Here is a 14268-nt window from a genome sequence, read left to right as displayed (position 1 = left end):
TCAGCTGTCTATACGCCTCTGTGGTCTGCATTCAAACAGATAAAAAAACAGAAGAAAAAGAGGTAGACAACCAACCTTTACATCTACTCTAGCTACAAATAAATACGCACAAGCACACATTGACACCCCCCTGACCTGCCCTCCCACATGCACAGACACATAAAAGCACCACCCAACACAACACAGTAGATAATCATAGAACAAAGGGAGGCTCCAGTCAGCAGGCTTTTCCATTGATCAGCTATAGAAAGCATCAGGGAGGGACGACAGTCAGCTTTGTTACACCAGGAAGACGTTAGAGCTTAATGGCAGGTACAGGATAGAAGTCAAACAGAAGTGGATGTCTGCCACTTCACTAGAAGGTAAAACGCTCCTTTCAGTTCAAATAAAAGATGAGTCTGCATCATTAAGCCTCTCTTCCTGCCGGATTTGACATGAAGACAGTAGCAGAATAAACGTAAACACAGGTGTTGTGCAGATGTGTACGCAGCACCTGTGAGTGCCTTTTTTCTCAATGCAAAATACTAATTTCATAAACCAACAACAGAAAGACGAGTTCTCGTGACAGATTTGTATCCAGTCGTCTTCTGTTTCATTTGCTGCTCTGATCTCTCTGCTCTGGTTTGGCTCTCTCCCTGTGAGCTCAGTTCAACCCTGTTGGCCTTTTCTATTCAACAGTCTGCAGGCAGACCTGCTGGCGGCCGGGTCGAGGCTGTTTGTATAGAAGTGCAGCATCAAGCATTCTGTCAGACACATCCCAGGCTATGGGTCAGACTAACACACAAGGCACATTACAAACAAAGAGCAGGCGTAGGAGAGAAAAGGAGGATTCATGAGAGAGGGCTGTGATGTATGCACATACAAATATATTAAGTGTCAAAAATATAAAACAATTTTCCCCCAAACACAGGACCTCGCCCTGTCTTTCTCTGCTGCTCTCTCTCCTCCCAAATGGATTTCAAGGGTCCGCTCTGGTGCAAAGAGACATCCAGAAAACAGACAAGCTACAGCTTTCATCACACAACCAGCTTTACTCTCCAAAGATCAAAATGCTGCATAATGGAAGCTATTTGTGGGTGTGTTCAACCATGGAAGTGTATGGAAATATGAAAGGGTGTGTACACAGAGGTGCAATGTATGTGTACAAATGTGTGTTTGATCATTCTGGGGTATTAAAGATTTTTTTTAAAGGTCACAAATTACACTTTTGATGTGTTCAACGGAGCTGAAAGAACATAAACATCAAAGTCAACGACAACAGAAATGCAGCTGGTAAGACAAAACCAAAAATCACAAACTGCCCTGAACCCCTCAATGATGCAAAGCGCAATGTAGCAGTCAGATTAAAAATAGCCATTAAAAACATGTAGACATGTTGTGAGAAGAGGAAACAGCTTATCAGACAGCAACTTTTTACTTTTTTTTAGGACATTTCCTTTCCTCCTTTAGCACAAGGGGAGCTTAATTTTTTTGACACATTGCTATTGTTGATCAGAATACGGTCAAAGTTTGGGACTATTGAGTAGAATCAACAATGTTGAGAAGAAAGTGGCTTATTTTGTATGTTTTGAAGGGAATGCCCTCTATTTAGTCTCCTCAAAGAACACATTAGACAGCTCCTCCAGATACAAAACATGTAAAACAAATATATCTACTCTTTCTTTCTTATTGGAAAATATAATGTGTAAATATTTTACACTTCAAAAGTTAGTAACCTAGAAAAACAAGATGCTTCCTACTTGGCTGAAAAGTCAATTCCGGAGGTTTCAGCTATCGACTATACATCACACTTACGTTGCATGTTGGATTATGACTGGCTTTCAAACTAATTGTGTTGTCACAAATCATGCTCAGATTTAAGGTGAGCACAGATAAACGTTCCTCCCTCACCAGATGACTGGGAAAGCAAAGTCTGCACATATATCATGCAAACATACAAGTGAAGCAACAATAAGCAAAATGCATTTCTGTCTGTAGTGGGACTTTAATGTGTTCAGATCTTCCACAGCAATACCAATCTGACATTTAACATTTTTATGTTGTATTTTACTGATGACTGTTTTTTAATCAGGCATAGTGCAATGCCAGTTTTTCAGCAAGTTTGCTTTATTGCTTCATTAGATGATATGTGGTGGATGGAGAGCAAAAAGATTGAAGCAAAAGAAAGGATGGCACGTAATGTTTAATATCGCGCATATAGAAGAAGCTCAGATCATCCTGTTCTCAAAAATATCTAATGCAGAATAAGTGGACAAAAGAACGAGATGAGGAAGAAAGTCTGGATAAGACAGCAGCATATAACAGCAAAGTACATCTAGGAAGGGAATTAAGTGAAGCTGACAACTTGAAATATCAGAGCCTCTCAGGAACACCACTGAGCCTCTGTGTGTGTGTGGTCCAGGTATCCTCATGTTTAGGGGATGTAAACAGTTGTGGGGACTCGCCTCCATTATGGGGACAAACAGCAAGTCCCTTTTAAGTAAATCATTAATTTTAGGGTGACGGCTTTAGTCTAGTTAAGGGTAATAGTTAAGTTAAGATGAGTCTCCAGGAAAGGAATGCAAGTCAACGTAATGTCCTCTGAAATGATGGAACCATAACTGTGATTGAGTGTGTGTGTGTGTGTGTGTGTGTGTGTGTGTGTGTGTGTGTGTGTGTGTGTGTGTGTGTGTGTGTGTGTGTGTGTGTGTGTGTGTTTTCTCACGGAATACCACAGAGGCTCTGCATCCTAACTGCCTAAGATTGTCTCTTTCCTTTCTTGACAAAAAAAAAAACTTTAAAGATGCTCAGGAGCAGGATGCACTGGAGGGTCCTTAGAGTAATGAGTAGTGGGCTGAGTGCCTACTTACTTATTATGGAAAGGTGCTGCAGAAAGTGAATTATAACTGTCCAGACACCTCTGTACAAGCTGAGAGCTAAAACTACATGACATCATCACACCACATAGTCCTGCTTTAAACACAAGAGTGAGATCACTGCAGACGTTAAAAACCTCTGACAGTTCAAGTAAAAATGAAAATGAAAACAAGTCTAATGATTGATGGGAGTCCATCTAATTAGCTGATCAATATGAGATTTAACACAGGCCGCGAGTGGTCTGGTCTGAGAGCAGGCGTGCTGACCACACTCCCCATTTAATCTAAACGGACAAGAGATGAGTAAACTGGCTCAAGAGCCATGTTCTCTGCTGACAGCTGGGGATAAATGGCTGCATCAAAACAACAAACAGCCGAGTGGAGCTCAGTGTCGAGTCCCACAATGATACTTTTGTTGCACTGTTTGCAACATCAAACATAAAGATCCTGTGGCTTCTGGACAAACTCATAATGTGGTTACATAATGTACAGTTGTGATTTAAATAGGGTGACAATAACAAGCTTTCTTGTCCAGTTGGTGTCATATGAGAGGAAGATTGCTTCTTTTTTTTCCTTCTGTGACTGCTTACAATCAGTTCACTTTAAATATAAATACATTTGTCAAATATACCTTTTGTGTCTAGCCATGAAAATAGTTGTACTTTTGTTAACCCAGGTTTTGGGATGTCTGACCCTAAACAGAGTTGTTTCTTTTGTTTTTGATGTTTGATGTAATGTTCATGTGCTGTGAGACAAACAATGTTCCATTAATCTCCACCGTATTTGGGGTGGAAGCAGAAATCTCAGAGACGAATATCTGGAATAAAGCCACAAATGTCTAACTTTGCTTTACACCTCTGGTAAGTGAGAATTTTTGTTGAACTGATCCTTTAATGATTATTTGCATCCTGATATGATCCATAGAGGTCTGACTGATTTCAGTGTGGATTTTGACACAGAACTGAGCTGAATTATTAATACAATAGCTCTTTACACACATGCTGTACAATTGAAATCATGTATTTGTTCTGGCTGTGACAGCTGCTATTTCAGATTAGTAACAATCATGTTATATTTGTTCACATTTCAAACTGGAGCAGGTCTATGTTTTATTAGCTGCATCAAAACTCGCTGACAAGAACACAGCAGCACATTCCCAATTACTGCAAGGAAATCAGACTCCAAGTTACATGAGTGACACCAAATGAACACAAATTACTTAATTTAAATAGAAATCAATGTATGTTTAGGTTCAATAACATGCTAATCCACAATAATCCATAATATTTAATCGCTTAGTAACATGTTTTCATGGCATTTAAACTGAACACTCCTTTTAACAAATATTTGTTGGCCAATTATGCACTATATTATATTACATGGTGTTTCTTTTTGGTTCTAAAACAATCACTGTAATAAATCTAAATAAAATCATCCTAAAAAGCAAGTGAAAAGCTTCACACTTGCTTGACATTGTGGTGGAAGTGCTGATATTCACTCAGGCGGCAGAGAAAGGCTACCGATTACATGTAACACTTCTCCTTTCTGTTCACTTTGATGTTATGAGTCATGAGTGACACCAAAGGCAAGGAACTCTGATAGTCCCTCAGTATGCCAGACAACAACCACCTCTGTATTCAGTTTATTCATATTAAACAGATGGAAAGTCTTTTATCAAAACGATGACAATTTCCAAGCCTGCATTGCAGACTGCACTTTGAAGTACGAGTAAGTGAGTGAATTTGAGTGTGTGTGTGTCTGTGAATGTCTTAAGACCTGTTGCCAGGATACTATGTAAGCCTAATAAGGCAGTTAATTAATGATGATTCACTCTTCTTCACTCCTTCTGATGGTTTTACATATCCACATATTTTGTTTCAGGTGTTGCCGCAGAAAACAGAACAGAGCAACTAAACAATCACATCGAACATTTAGATTATTTGTCTTGCTCTATAAAACAAAACAACAACAACTCTCTATTCCTCACCATGGCTAGATGAGATTCAGATATGCAGATATTTATTATAGCAACTTTTTGTGCAGCACCAGATTTTCCTGCAACAGTTCTTTTTGTTCAAATCCAAAACCGTTACACTAAAATCATCAGTACTTTATGCCATAAAAACAAACTGCTTTTATTAGTTTTGCAGGTATTTGATCATAAACCAAAAATAAGATTAATTTGGGTACCATGAACATCTGTGCATAATTTTGTGCCAATGCATTGTTGCAGGTGTTGAGCTATTTCACTGGATAATTGAAAACACTGGCGCTGGATAAAAAGTCAGGTGATCACCATAGTCAGTAGGATTTGTGGGACACTAAAACTTTATTCCAACATGAAACTTTACCATACTTGCAAACACACACAAAGGCACAAAAAGCCTCTCAATATGCCACAACCACCCACTACAAAATACTTTGGAGCCATCTATTCAAACACATACACACACACACACACACACACACACACACACACACACACACACACACACACACACACACACACACACACACACACACACACACACACACACACACACACACAAACACATGGACACCAGCGCAGATTAGTGCAGAATTTGCTGACACTGTGTGCTTGAATACGGCAGAGAAAGCTGCCACACAACAAACACCAAGAATACCATCTTAAGCCGCCTTTGTTACGGCACAGTCTGTAGATATGGGATGCTGGAGTGTTACTTTTAGAGAAGCTGGTACACAATATATCATCACTCCTCTTCTTCTGCACAGCCAGGAGAGCGGGGGAGGGGGAAAAACAGAAGACAGTAAATCCTTTTCTGGATCTTTTAAGGAGAGGAGAGGAGAGGAGAGGAGAGGAGAGGAGAGGAGAGGAGAGGAGAGGAGAGAAGAGGAGAGGAGAGGAGAGGAGAGGAGAGGAGAGGAGAGGAGAGGAGAGGAGAGGAGAGGAGAGGAGAGGAGAGGAGAGGAGAGGAGAGGAGGAGTCCTCTTGTGTAATAAACTGATATACAAAGACAAAGAGCATCAAAATCTAGTTTTAATTTCTGAATAATGGAAGCAATAACTCCTTCTGATGGATTTACATATCCACATATTTTGTCTCAAGTGTTTTTATTATCTGTGACAGAAATTGAGGGGGGGGGGGACGAGAGGCAGTTTGTGTGTTCGGGTATGTGTGTTCAGACACTTGGATCAGTTCCGAGCTTAATTCATGGAGATGCGAGGTGGATGGTAATTTGTTCTGCATGTCAGCTGCTGACAGCTGCAGAGGCCCTTTGGCTGGCTCGGCCACGTCGTCTCATTTATTGTCCAAACCTGGCAGGGCAGCGTGATTCACAGCCAACAGCATGCAGGTAAACCTGCTGGCAATCTGGCCTGATGGAGCAGAAAAAGGCGACTGTATGTCGGGCCTCATGCAAGTCCGAAGCCTCAAGAGTCTGCACCGCTCATCGTTAGAGCTCTGCGTCATCTTTTGTCACTCAAATTACATCTACAGGAAGTGACTGTGGCTTGCTGCTTGTCTACTGAGCTAAAGAGTTACAGCAGGGGTGTGGGTTGATTACAAGCTTTGGGTTGGGTGCAAGAAAGAGCAAGACATTTGTAGGATTAGTCTCTGTTGGTCAGGCAAGCGTGTGTGTGATATGCTTTCAAACACACGCCTCAAGCTGCAAAAAATATTTTTCTTAAGTGTGTGTAAGATCAGGACGAGGGAGATTGAACCATTATGCACTGAAGTGATGAGATAGGATACATTTGTCAGCGTGTGAGTGTGTGTGTGTGTGTGTGTGTGTGTGTGTGTGTGTGTGTGTGTGTGTGTGTGTGTGTGTGTGTGTGTGTGTGTGTGAAGAGGGACAGCCAGCCAAAGCTCAGCAGTGATTGCCTTCCCTCACTGCGACCGTGATGAAATCCAGCAATTGCAGTCATCACGTAGAGATCCTTAATGACGTCCCACAGTGACCACACACACACACCTAAAGCATACACACACACACGTGAGGCGGGGGAGGGTTGAGTTTGTTGTCACCTTCCTCATTAATTAGCTCAGTTCACCAACATGGCATGAGGCTCCACATGAAGGCTTCAAGGTACAACACTATCTATGCTACCATGCACAAAGAGTCACGTTGTCATTTCAAATGGGGTCAACTTGAAAAAGATTTGTAAAAAATGCTCAGAAAACATTAGCAATATGATTCTGCAGTAGGCCTGCTACCATGGAGACTATTAATTGCTTACACACAAACTCAGTCTAGTTCAGTTGTTTTTGTATCCAGCAACTCATCTCACTGAGGTTTTGTGATGTGCACATGACTGTTGTTATATACAAATACACTCATACACATTAGGCACGAGAGAAATAACTTTTTCTTCCACTAAGATTTATGTCAGACTGTTTCTATATAGTCTAAAAGCTATAAAAGATTTTATGCTCATTTTGTTAGATTAAAATCAATGAGCAGATTCACAAAAAGCATCCCATATAATTGAGAGGCTATGGATTTATTTTGGATGGAGTTTTCTAATCAAATCAGCTATAAGACACGTCTTTGCATTAACTAAAGACGCTGCATTTCCTCCTACAAGTTGACAATTCAGACCAAATTTAGGACCAAACTACAGATGTCAGACTTTTAGAAAATAACCCTGTCGCCTATTTATTGTAAATAAAATCATCAAGAACACATGAGGTGATCCTTTGACAGTGGAAACTGCTACTAACTTTGTTCTTCACATTGTGAATAAAAGCCTTGTTAATTTGGAAAGAAAGAAAGTAATTCAGAGAAGTTTCGGGGGATTTTAGAGCTTTCAGCTTCACAAAGAATGACTTCCACTGTCTGATTGCTTGCGGGCAAACCAGTTTCATCACCAGAGTCTTCGGATGGAGAGCTGGTCTCAACCACATTATCTGGGTTTTGGCGCCACTGTGGGCGATGATTCTTGCTGCTGGTGATCATTTTGTTTTTCAGTACCTGACTCAGACTCAGTTCAAGTACCAAACCTCTGCTCAAAAACATCATTGACCCCAGGCCCCAGTTATCCTACACTTCTACTGAAGTGCCTTGTCATAGGTCACCTCAAGCGGTACATTTTTGAGCAATCTGCAGAGCAGTAAAACAGGCTAACAAAGATGTTTCCTATGTGTGGGTGTCAGGACACAAAGTTGCTTCAGGTTTTGTGCACAAAAGGTAACAGAAGGTAAGATTCATGTAGCACAACAGGCCAGAAACACATTCTACATAGAAGTCTGTCCAATCAGCCTAAGGCTAATCAAGAATGACCTTTGACCCCTGTGGTTCCTTACTGTGCCCTTGTAACTGTACACTCTCACACATACAGAAGCATTAACACATGCCCTTTCTCTCTCACACACACACACACACACACACACACACAAGCCCCTCCCCTCCTGCTCCCTCACCCGTGCACTCTGCCCCAGCGTCTCTATAATTAATGGACCAGCCCTGCTCGGGGTCTCTGGCAGGAAATCAAGGAAGTGCGCATTCATAAATATTTACAGAAACAACCATGAACGTTTCACATGTAGAAAAACACAATATCTCAATGCTGATTATTTCCAAACATATCGTACTGTACACAAAGGAAGGAGCAGTGTATAGTATTTAAAAATACACCCCTCCTCTTTGTCCGTCTTTGTGTGTGAGTGTTTGTCAGAGGCTGCTTTCCGAGACAAATTTCAGACTTCAAACCAGTTGACTAGAGACAGCTTGTCCAATTAAGGATAAAAGCTGGGCCCCCAATTAGGAAAAAGCAGATTCCTGTGTCAGTGGTTAGAGTTAATGTTATGGGTTAGGTTAAGGTTAGCTAAGTAGTTGTTATATTTAGGGTAAGTGTACAGGAAATTCATGTAAGTCTATATAATGTCCCCAGAAGTGACCTAGTACAAAGTGTGTGTGTGTGTGTGTGTGTGTGTGTGTGTGTGTGTGTGTGTGTGTGTGTGTGTGTGTTATCACTGATTACCACAGAGGCTCTACATCCTAACTGCTGAAGATTTTCTCTTTCCTACCTCAAGAATTGCTCTTTTTTTCAAGGCAGTTTCAAACCAATTAGTTTAGCTCTGTTTCCTAAGATGAAAGAGATATGACTGGACATCTTTGAATCTAAAAACATCACTGGATGACTAACCAACAGTACACTGTCGATATATGGTATGGTAAATATAATATAAGTAATAGGTGTATACTGACCATGTCATATTTTGTGTGTACATTGAATAGCCTGTAACACCAATGCAGTCTCAGACAGATGTAATGTTTATATCATTTCATGGGTTTTAAAATACTAATAATGTGTTTCCCACTGATACTTAAGTAGACATGATTTTATAATTGGTTTGCTGTAAGGTTTTTTCCTTTGTCTTTTGAGCTGAAAGCATCCTTGATTCATGCCACCAAACACAACCAGCATCGTGTCACTGTTGTACTCACAGAGAAACCTGCCCAGAAGGGGCAGGAGTGCCGGACCCTGGGTGATGTGGTGAGAGCCAGAGCTGCGAAGCTGACGGCCAGGATGAGACTCCCCAGGACCATCTGAGAGACCCCGAGGGCCAGCATGATCCGGGTCCGGGTCCGGTACTCTCTCAGCCGAGACAGGCTGCGGGACAGCGACGCCGGGCTCAGGGACCCCGGGCCGCCCATGCCACTGCCTCGGGGCAGCGCGTTCACCGGCATTGTCACTCAAGGGTACGACCAACGCAGCTGTGTCCGAGGAAGGACAATAATATCCAAAAGAAAAAATTGGCGTGAACAGGCGTGTGTGATGGTGAACTGTAACTCGAGGTCAGTGTCCGATGTGGATGATCTCCATGAATTAAGATGCTCTCCAATTAGAGATGCGCTGCGGCGGATGGGAGGAGAAAGGTGAGAAAAGAGCGGACTGGACGAGGCACCAGGTGTTTACCATAACAGATGCAGAAAACGTGCAAATTTTCAAGTAAGCCGCCTGAGTTCTCGGCAAACAACCCATTCCTCAAAAGTCAGCGCGCGCAAAAAAAAGAAGACAAAACACTAAAATGATCCTTCTGTCAACCAGCCTTGGACCATTGTCATTCTGTCATGTTCGCCTCTGCGGGCTTTCAAATAACTCAAAGCGAGAGATGAAGCCTGGATAAGACGCGTGAATCAAAAGGTGAGAGACGCAATAAGAAAAAAAAACGTCCAAATGATTGAAAATCAGGCAAAATCTTGCGTTTTTCTGGACTTGTTTGAATATCCGCGTTTGTGAAGGTGCAGCAGCGCTTCTTCTGTGAAGAAGCAGCCGTGGTTTTCACAGACGACAGCAAATCGCACAGCCAGGACAGGAGAACCACACTGCGCATTGGAGATGTGCCACTCTGCTCGACTGCATGGCGTCGAGCTGCGCGCAGTGTGTTTTACTACGAGAGTGAAGGAGGGGAGGTGGGCTCTTTACTATCAGGCAACATCAGAGGAGATTCTCGTGATTTGTTAGCACTGCTGACGATGCAGAGCTGGAGGAAAACGTGGTAGGATTTCGACGCTCATCATAATGGATGAAGTATTATTCTTCAGGAAAGAGTGCGCAATTGTGGTTTGAGCTGCTTGGAAATGGTTCTTTATTCTTACATTTTCACCAAGTGTTCAAAATACCTGTGTAAAATCCACTGAGCAAAACATTAAACAAACTAAGATTTCAGTCCAGGTGAGTTTACCTTTTATAAATCAGACTTGTATGACCTCATCTGCAGCCGCAGTCTTCTTGCAAACGCCGCATCAGGACACTCTCCTGCATTGTCATTGAACATTGGCTCTGTATCATATACCCGTCACGCACTGAAATGAAGTCCATAAAGGTAACAGTCGTCATAATGCGACACACCTGGTGAGGGTAGTTCCTGAGAGCTCCTAATAATCACATAAGCAGCACATTATCAAGTAATTAGTGCTCATTCAAACATGTCCTGAAAGCCCTGTATTGAATGGTTCATAGCCCTTTTAGTTTGAATCAACTTGTGACATTTATTTAATCTCTGGTTACAATCCTAATGAGTTATGAGCAAATTAACCAAAGAAGAATTAGTTTAAATCATTTCTGGAAGTCTGAAGAGGTGAAAGCAACCAGTATTTCACAAGAAATCAAAGAAAAATAAACGTTTTTTCTTTCTCTCCTTCATTGCTTTAATCATTTTGTGACTACAGATTTATCTTGACCTTATTTGTTGGATCCTCTTGGTTGGGATCCACGTTCTAGATGATACATGTTCCTTCACGTGTTTTTCTCCAGCTAAAATAAACACTGACTAATGTTGCTTCATTTAAAAAAGAAGAAATTCAGGAATATGTGGGCCACTCATGTTTAAGCTTACTATATACATTTTACTGCATTATAGTGATTCTCTGTTGGGAACAGTGTTACCAGAAAAAGTCAAATACTGCTGAAGGACTTCAGGGCTCAGCTGCGCCACCTGGCTGTGAAACCTGGTCCACAGTGTCCCCTTAAAGAAATGATGTCTGCAGCCAAACAGCATACCCAGAAGTAGAGGTGAAAGAACTGAATAGAGGCATGACAGAGAACTAATCAGCAAATATGTTGATATTCCATAATTAGCTTTAAGGCACTTTTCAGCAAACATGTCAAAAGGTTCCTGCAATTCTTCAAACCTGAGGATTTCCTGCTTTTCTTTGTCTTATGTGATATTGAACTGAATATCTTTGACTTTTTGACTGCTGGTCAAAGAAATCAATGAATTCAAGTTATCTGTGAGAAATTTCAATAAGCGTTTTTCACCATTTTGTGATATTTCATAAAAGAAACAACAAATTGAAGAACCACTGATGTCAACACTGAACAGCAGATTTTCTGATCATTAAAAAAATTCAATCACTGCAGCCCAAGTAAAAAATAAATAAGTAAATGAATAGAAAGCCAAGTGAATAATAGAGGTGAAAATAAACAAAAGCAGTAACAGCTCCTTATTTTAGAACAAGATTAATTAAAACAAACTTCAATTTGTAGGAAAAAAAGAGTCTTCTACACAGTAACGCTCTTTACTTTAAAAATGATTTTATTTATTAATACAGTGGTATACTTAAAATTGTGTTGCAGAGGAGAAAAAAAAAAGTCAGCCACACGTGAAGAGCTAATATCCAATTAAAGCCGTGTTATATCTAAAAATAAAATGGTACTGGTGTGCCATACATAATATATTGTCTATTAGTACAAAAATACATTTAAGGGCACACAATACAGCATCCAGTATCACAAATCGGTGAGGGGGACACTTTGAGAGCACACCCTTTTAAAAGAACATGTTTTAAATGTATTTTAGCCCAAGTACTTTCCTGATCCTTAAATAACTTTAAAAAGACCTTTTTTTAAATGACCGTAATTGAGTGTGAACATACTGGTAGAAAAGGTGTGATGAATTATCGTCAGGTTATAAGTTCCAAGGCTCGAGGGTATATCCAGAATACAAAGATAACCACGTTCACGTTCTTCCACTTTTTAAAACATGTTTTCTCTAAGTTTTATACAAAAAAGAAAGACTTACAAAAAGTTCATTTACAAACCAAAGAACCAAGGCAATATGCTAGCTTTATTTACAGCCATTTCTTTTCTGTTGTTTTTTTTTTTTTAAGTAATGCATAGCAGATAAAAGAAGAGCATACCTTTGTTATCCTTTATCAACCGTTATTGTGTGCTAAACCCAAGTTCATTTATACAGTGGGTTCACAAAAAATGGCAAAACAAAATGACATTATACCATAATTTATCATAACTTATTTTTTTCTTAATGAAAAGTGAATAATCTGCAGATAAGGCATCGCTGCTTATTTGTGTGTGAGTGCGAGAGTGCACAGAGAGAGACAGAAAAAGAGAGAAGGAGAAGAAGAAGAAGAAGTAGAGAGAAAGAAAGAGAAAAACTGAGATGTGGAGAAGGAACTGAGGAGGCTACTGGACCTGAGTAAAGAACATGCATAGATCTCCCTCAGGCTGGAAGGAGAGATGTGGTACTCGGTAAGAAATCAAGCTACGAGATATTACTGTAAGAAAAAGGAAGGAAGGAAGAAGTTAAGGAAGAACAAGTCTGTAAGTGTGCCGCTTGGGTTCATGTCCAGCTGATGTTTCCTTCAACAGATACTTGCAAATGTCACCGTCACTGCTTTATCTCACTTCTTTCTCAAACCTTCATTAATAAGTGGAAAAAACGTGGAGATACATATTTATAATTCAGCCACCTGAACTGAAAAAAAAAACATGTTGACTTCATATATTTTTAGTAAGTTTTCTCTATACTACTATATATACTGTATGCATATATAGCATAAATATACCAACACAGGTTTTTTTTTTTAAAAGTATGTACACTGGTTGCACAACTTCAAAAACCATCCATTCATTTATATTCATTTCAGAATTACATTAAACATTGCCTTACATATAGTGTCAATCCTCAGTGGCATGGGGCATGCATCAATGGTTTCATTTCACTTCAAAACTTAATTAATTGAGGGGGGAAAAGAGTTTGCAAACGATCATCAGTGTCTCTCCTTCATCCATGGGCGCAGTAAACAGCACTGACTGGATCTTCTTCATCGTAAGATGTGTTTATGTTTATTTGGAGTGCATCTGTCAGTGTGTGTGTGTTTGTGTGCGCGCGTGTGTGTGTTTATGTGTGTCCATCCTCTGCCTTTTATCCCATGGATCCACATTCAGTAACATCACACCTGCCCATCTTTTAAAAGTGGTCAATGAGCACAGAAACACAGTTGGCTCCCACCAGGTAGTTGGGGTCTCCGGGGAGAGACTTGTTCTGCCAGCTTTTTGGGTCACCTGATGACAAACAGACAGATGGATACGGTGAGTGATAAAAGCAGCATTTTATGTTTACATTTTTTATAAGCATTGTCCACTTAACCACAAAATCACTACAGAGTCATATTTTAAAACATCAATCATCGCAAACTTAAAAATCTATTGTCTTCAAGCCATGGTAAGTGATATTGCACGGCTGTGGCCTATATCCAAACGCTGTAGCACAAGAGACCAGTAAAAAGCTATTTCATATTTGTATTGAATGTCTTGTTGAATGTAAATTAAACCTCAGTGACTGTGAGGTCTGAGTGTAATTACAATTATAAATGTACAGGTCTGTGCCAAGAGGAAAGTTCCAGTAATCAATCAGAGTGAGCAGAGGCGGCCCGGCAGAGGTCCATCGATACATCACAGACTAACTATCCGTGGGACGATATAACTGCAGCCTCCTTGTTTACGGCTGTCTGTATCTTTAATCTTTAACTGTCAATGTTGCAGTCAAGCTTGGAGATGTGAAAGAGGTAAATGCCACAATAACAAGATGACTACCTTCTGTTTAAGTATGAAAAATAATAAGGACGAGGGAGGAGAGTCGCACAGTCGTAACTCAGATAAAATTCTTCATTTTAAGTTCTGAAGG

The 14268-nt window shown here is 40.4% G+C and overlaps 2 protein-coding genes across 9 annotated transcripts in view; both read right to left on the bottom strand.

The window, feature by feature from the left end:
* The window catches only part of fam189a1 (family with sequence similarity 189 member A1), an 88257-nt gene extending 78831 nt beyond the window's left edge, over positions 1-9426 (bottom strand). Inside the window, exon 1 of the mRNA XM_062423383.1 lies at positions 9284-9426. Within this exon, the coding sequence (XP_062279367.1) occupies positions 9284-9409 (126 nt within the window). The 5' untranslated portion in view covers positions 9410-9426. The remainder of the gene's footprint in view (positions 1-9283) is intronic.
* A 2430-nt stretch (positions 9427-11856) lies between these two features.
* The window catches only part of tjp1a (tight junction protein 1a), a 49577-nt gene continuing 47165 nt past the window's right edge, over positions 11857-14268 (bottom strand). For all 8 annotated transcript variants that reach the window (XM_062423313.1, XM_062423346.1, XM_062423353.1 and 5 more), the window contains one exon: positions 11857-13646. In XM_062423313.1, coding sequence (XP_062279297.1) covers positions 13552-13646 — 95 coding nt within the window. In that variant the 3' untranslated portion in view covers positions 11857-13551. The remainder of the gene's footprint in view (positions 13647-14268) is intronic.

This window comes from Scomber scombrus, chromosome 1 (genome assembly GCF_963691925.1).
Source record: "Scomber scombrus chromosome 1, fScoSco1.1, whole genome shotgun sequence".
NCBI classification, from domain to species: Eukaryota; Metazoa; Chordata; class Actinopteri; order Scombriformes; family Scombridae; genus Scomber; species Scomber scombrus.
The sequence above is the reverse complement of the archived record's forward strand: the minus strand, read 5'-3'. Positions and strand labels throughout refer to the sequence as shown.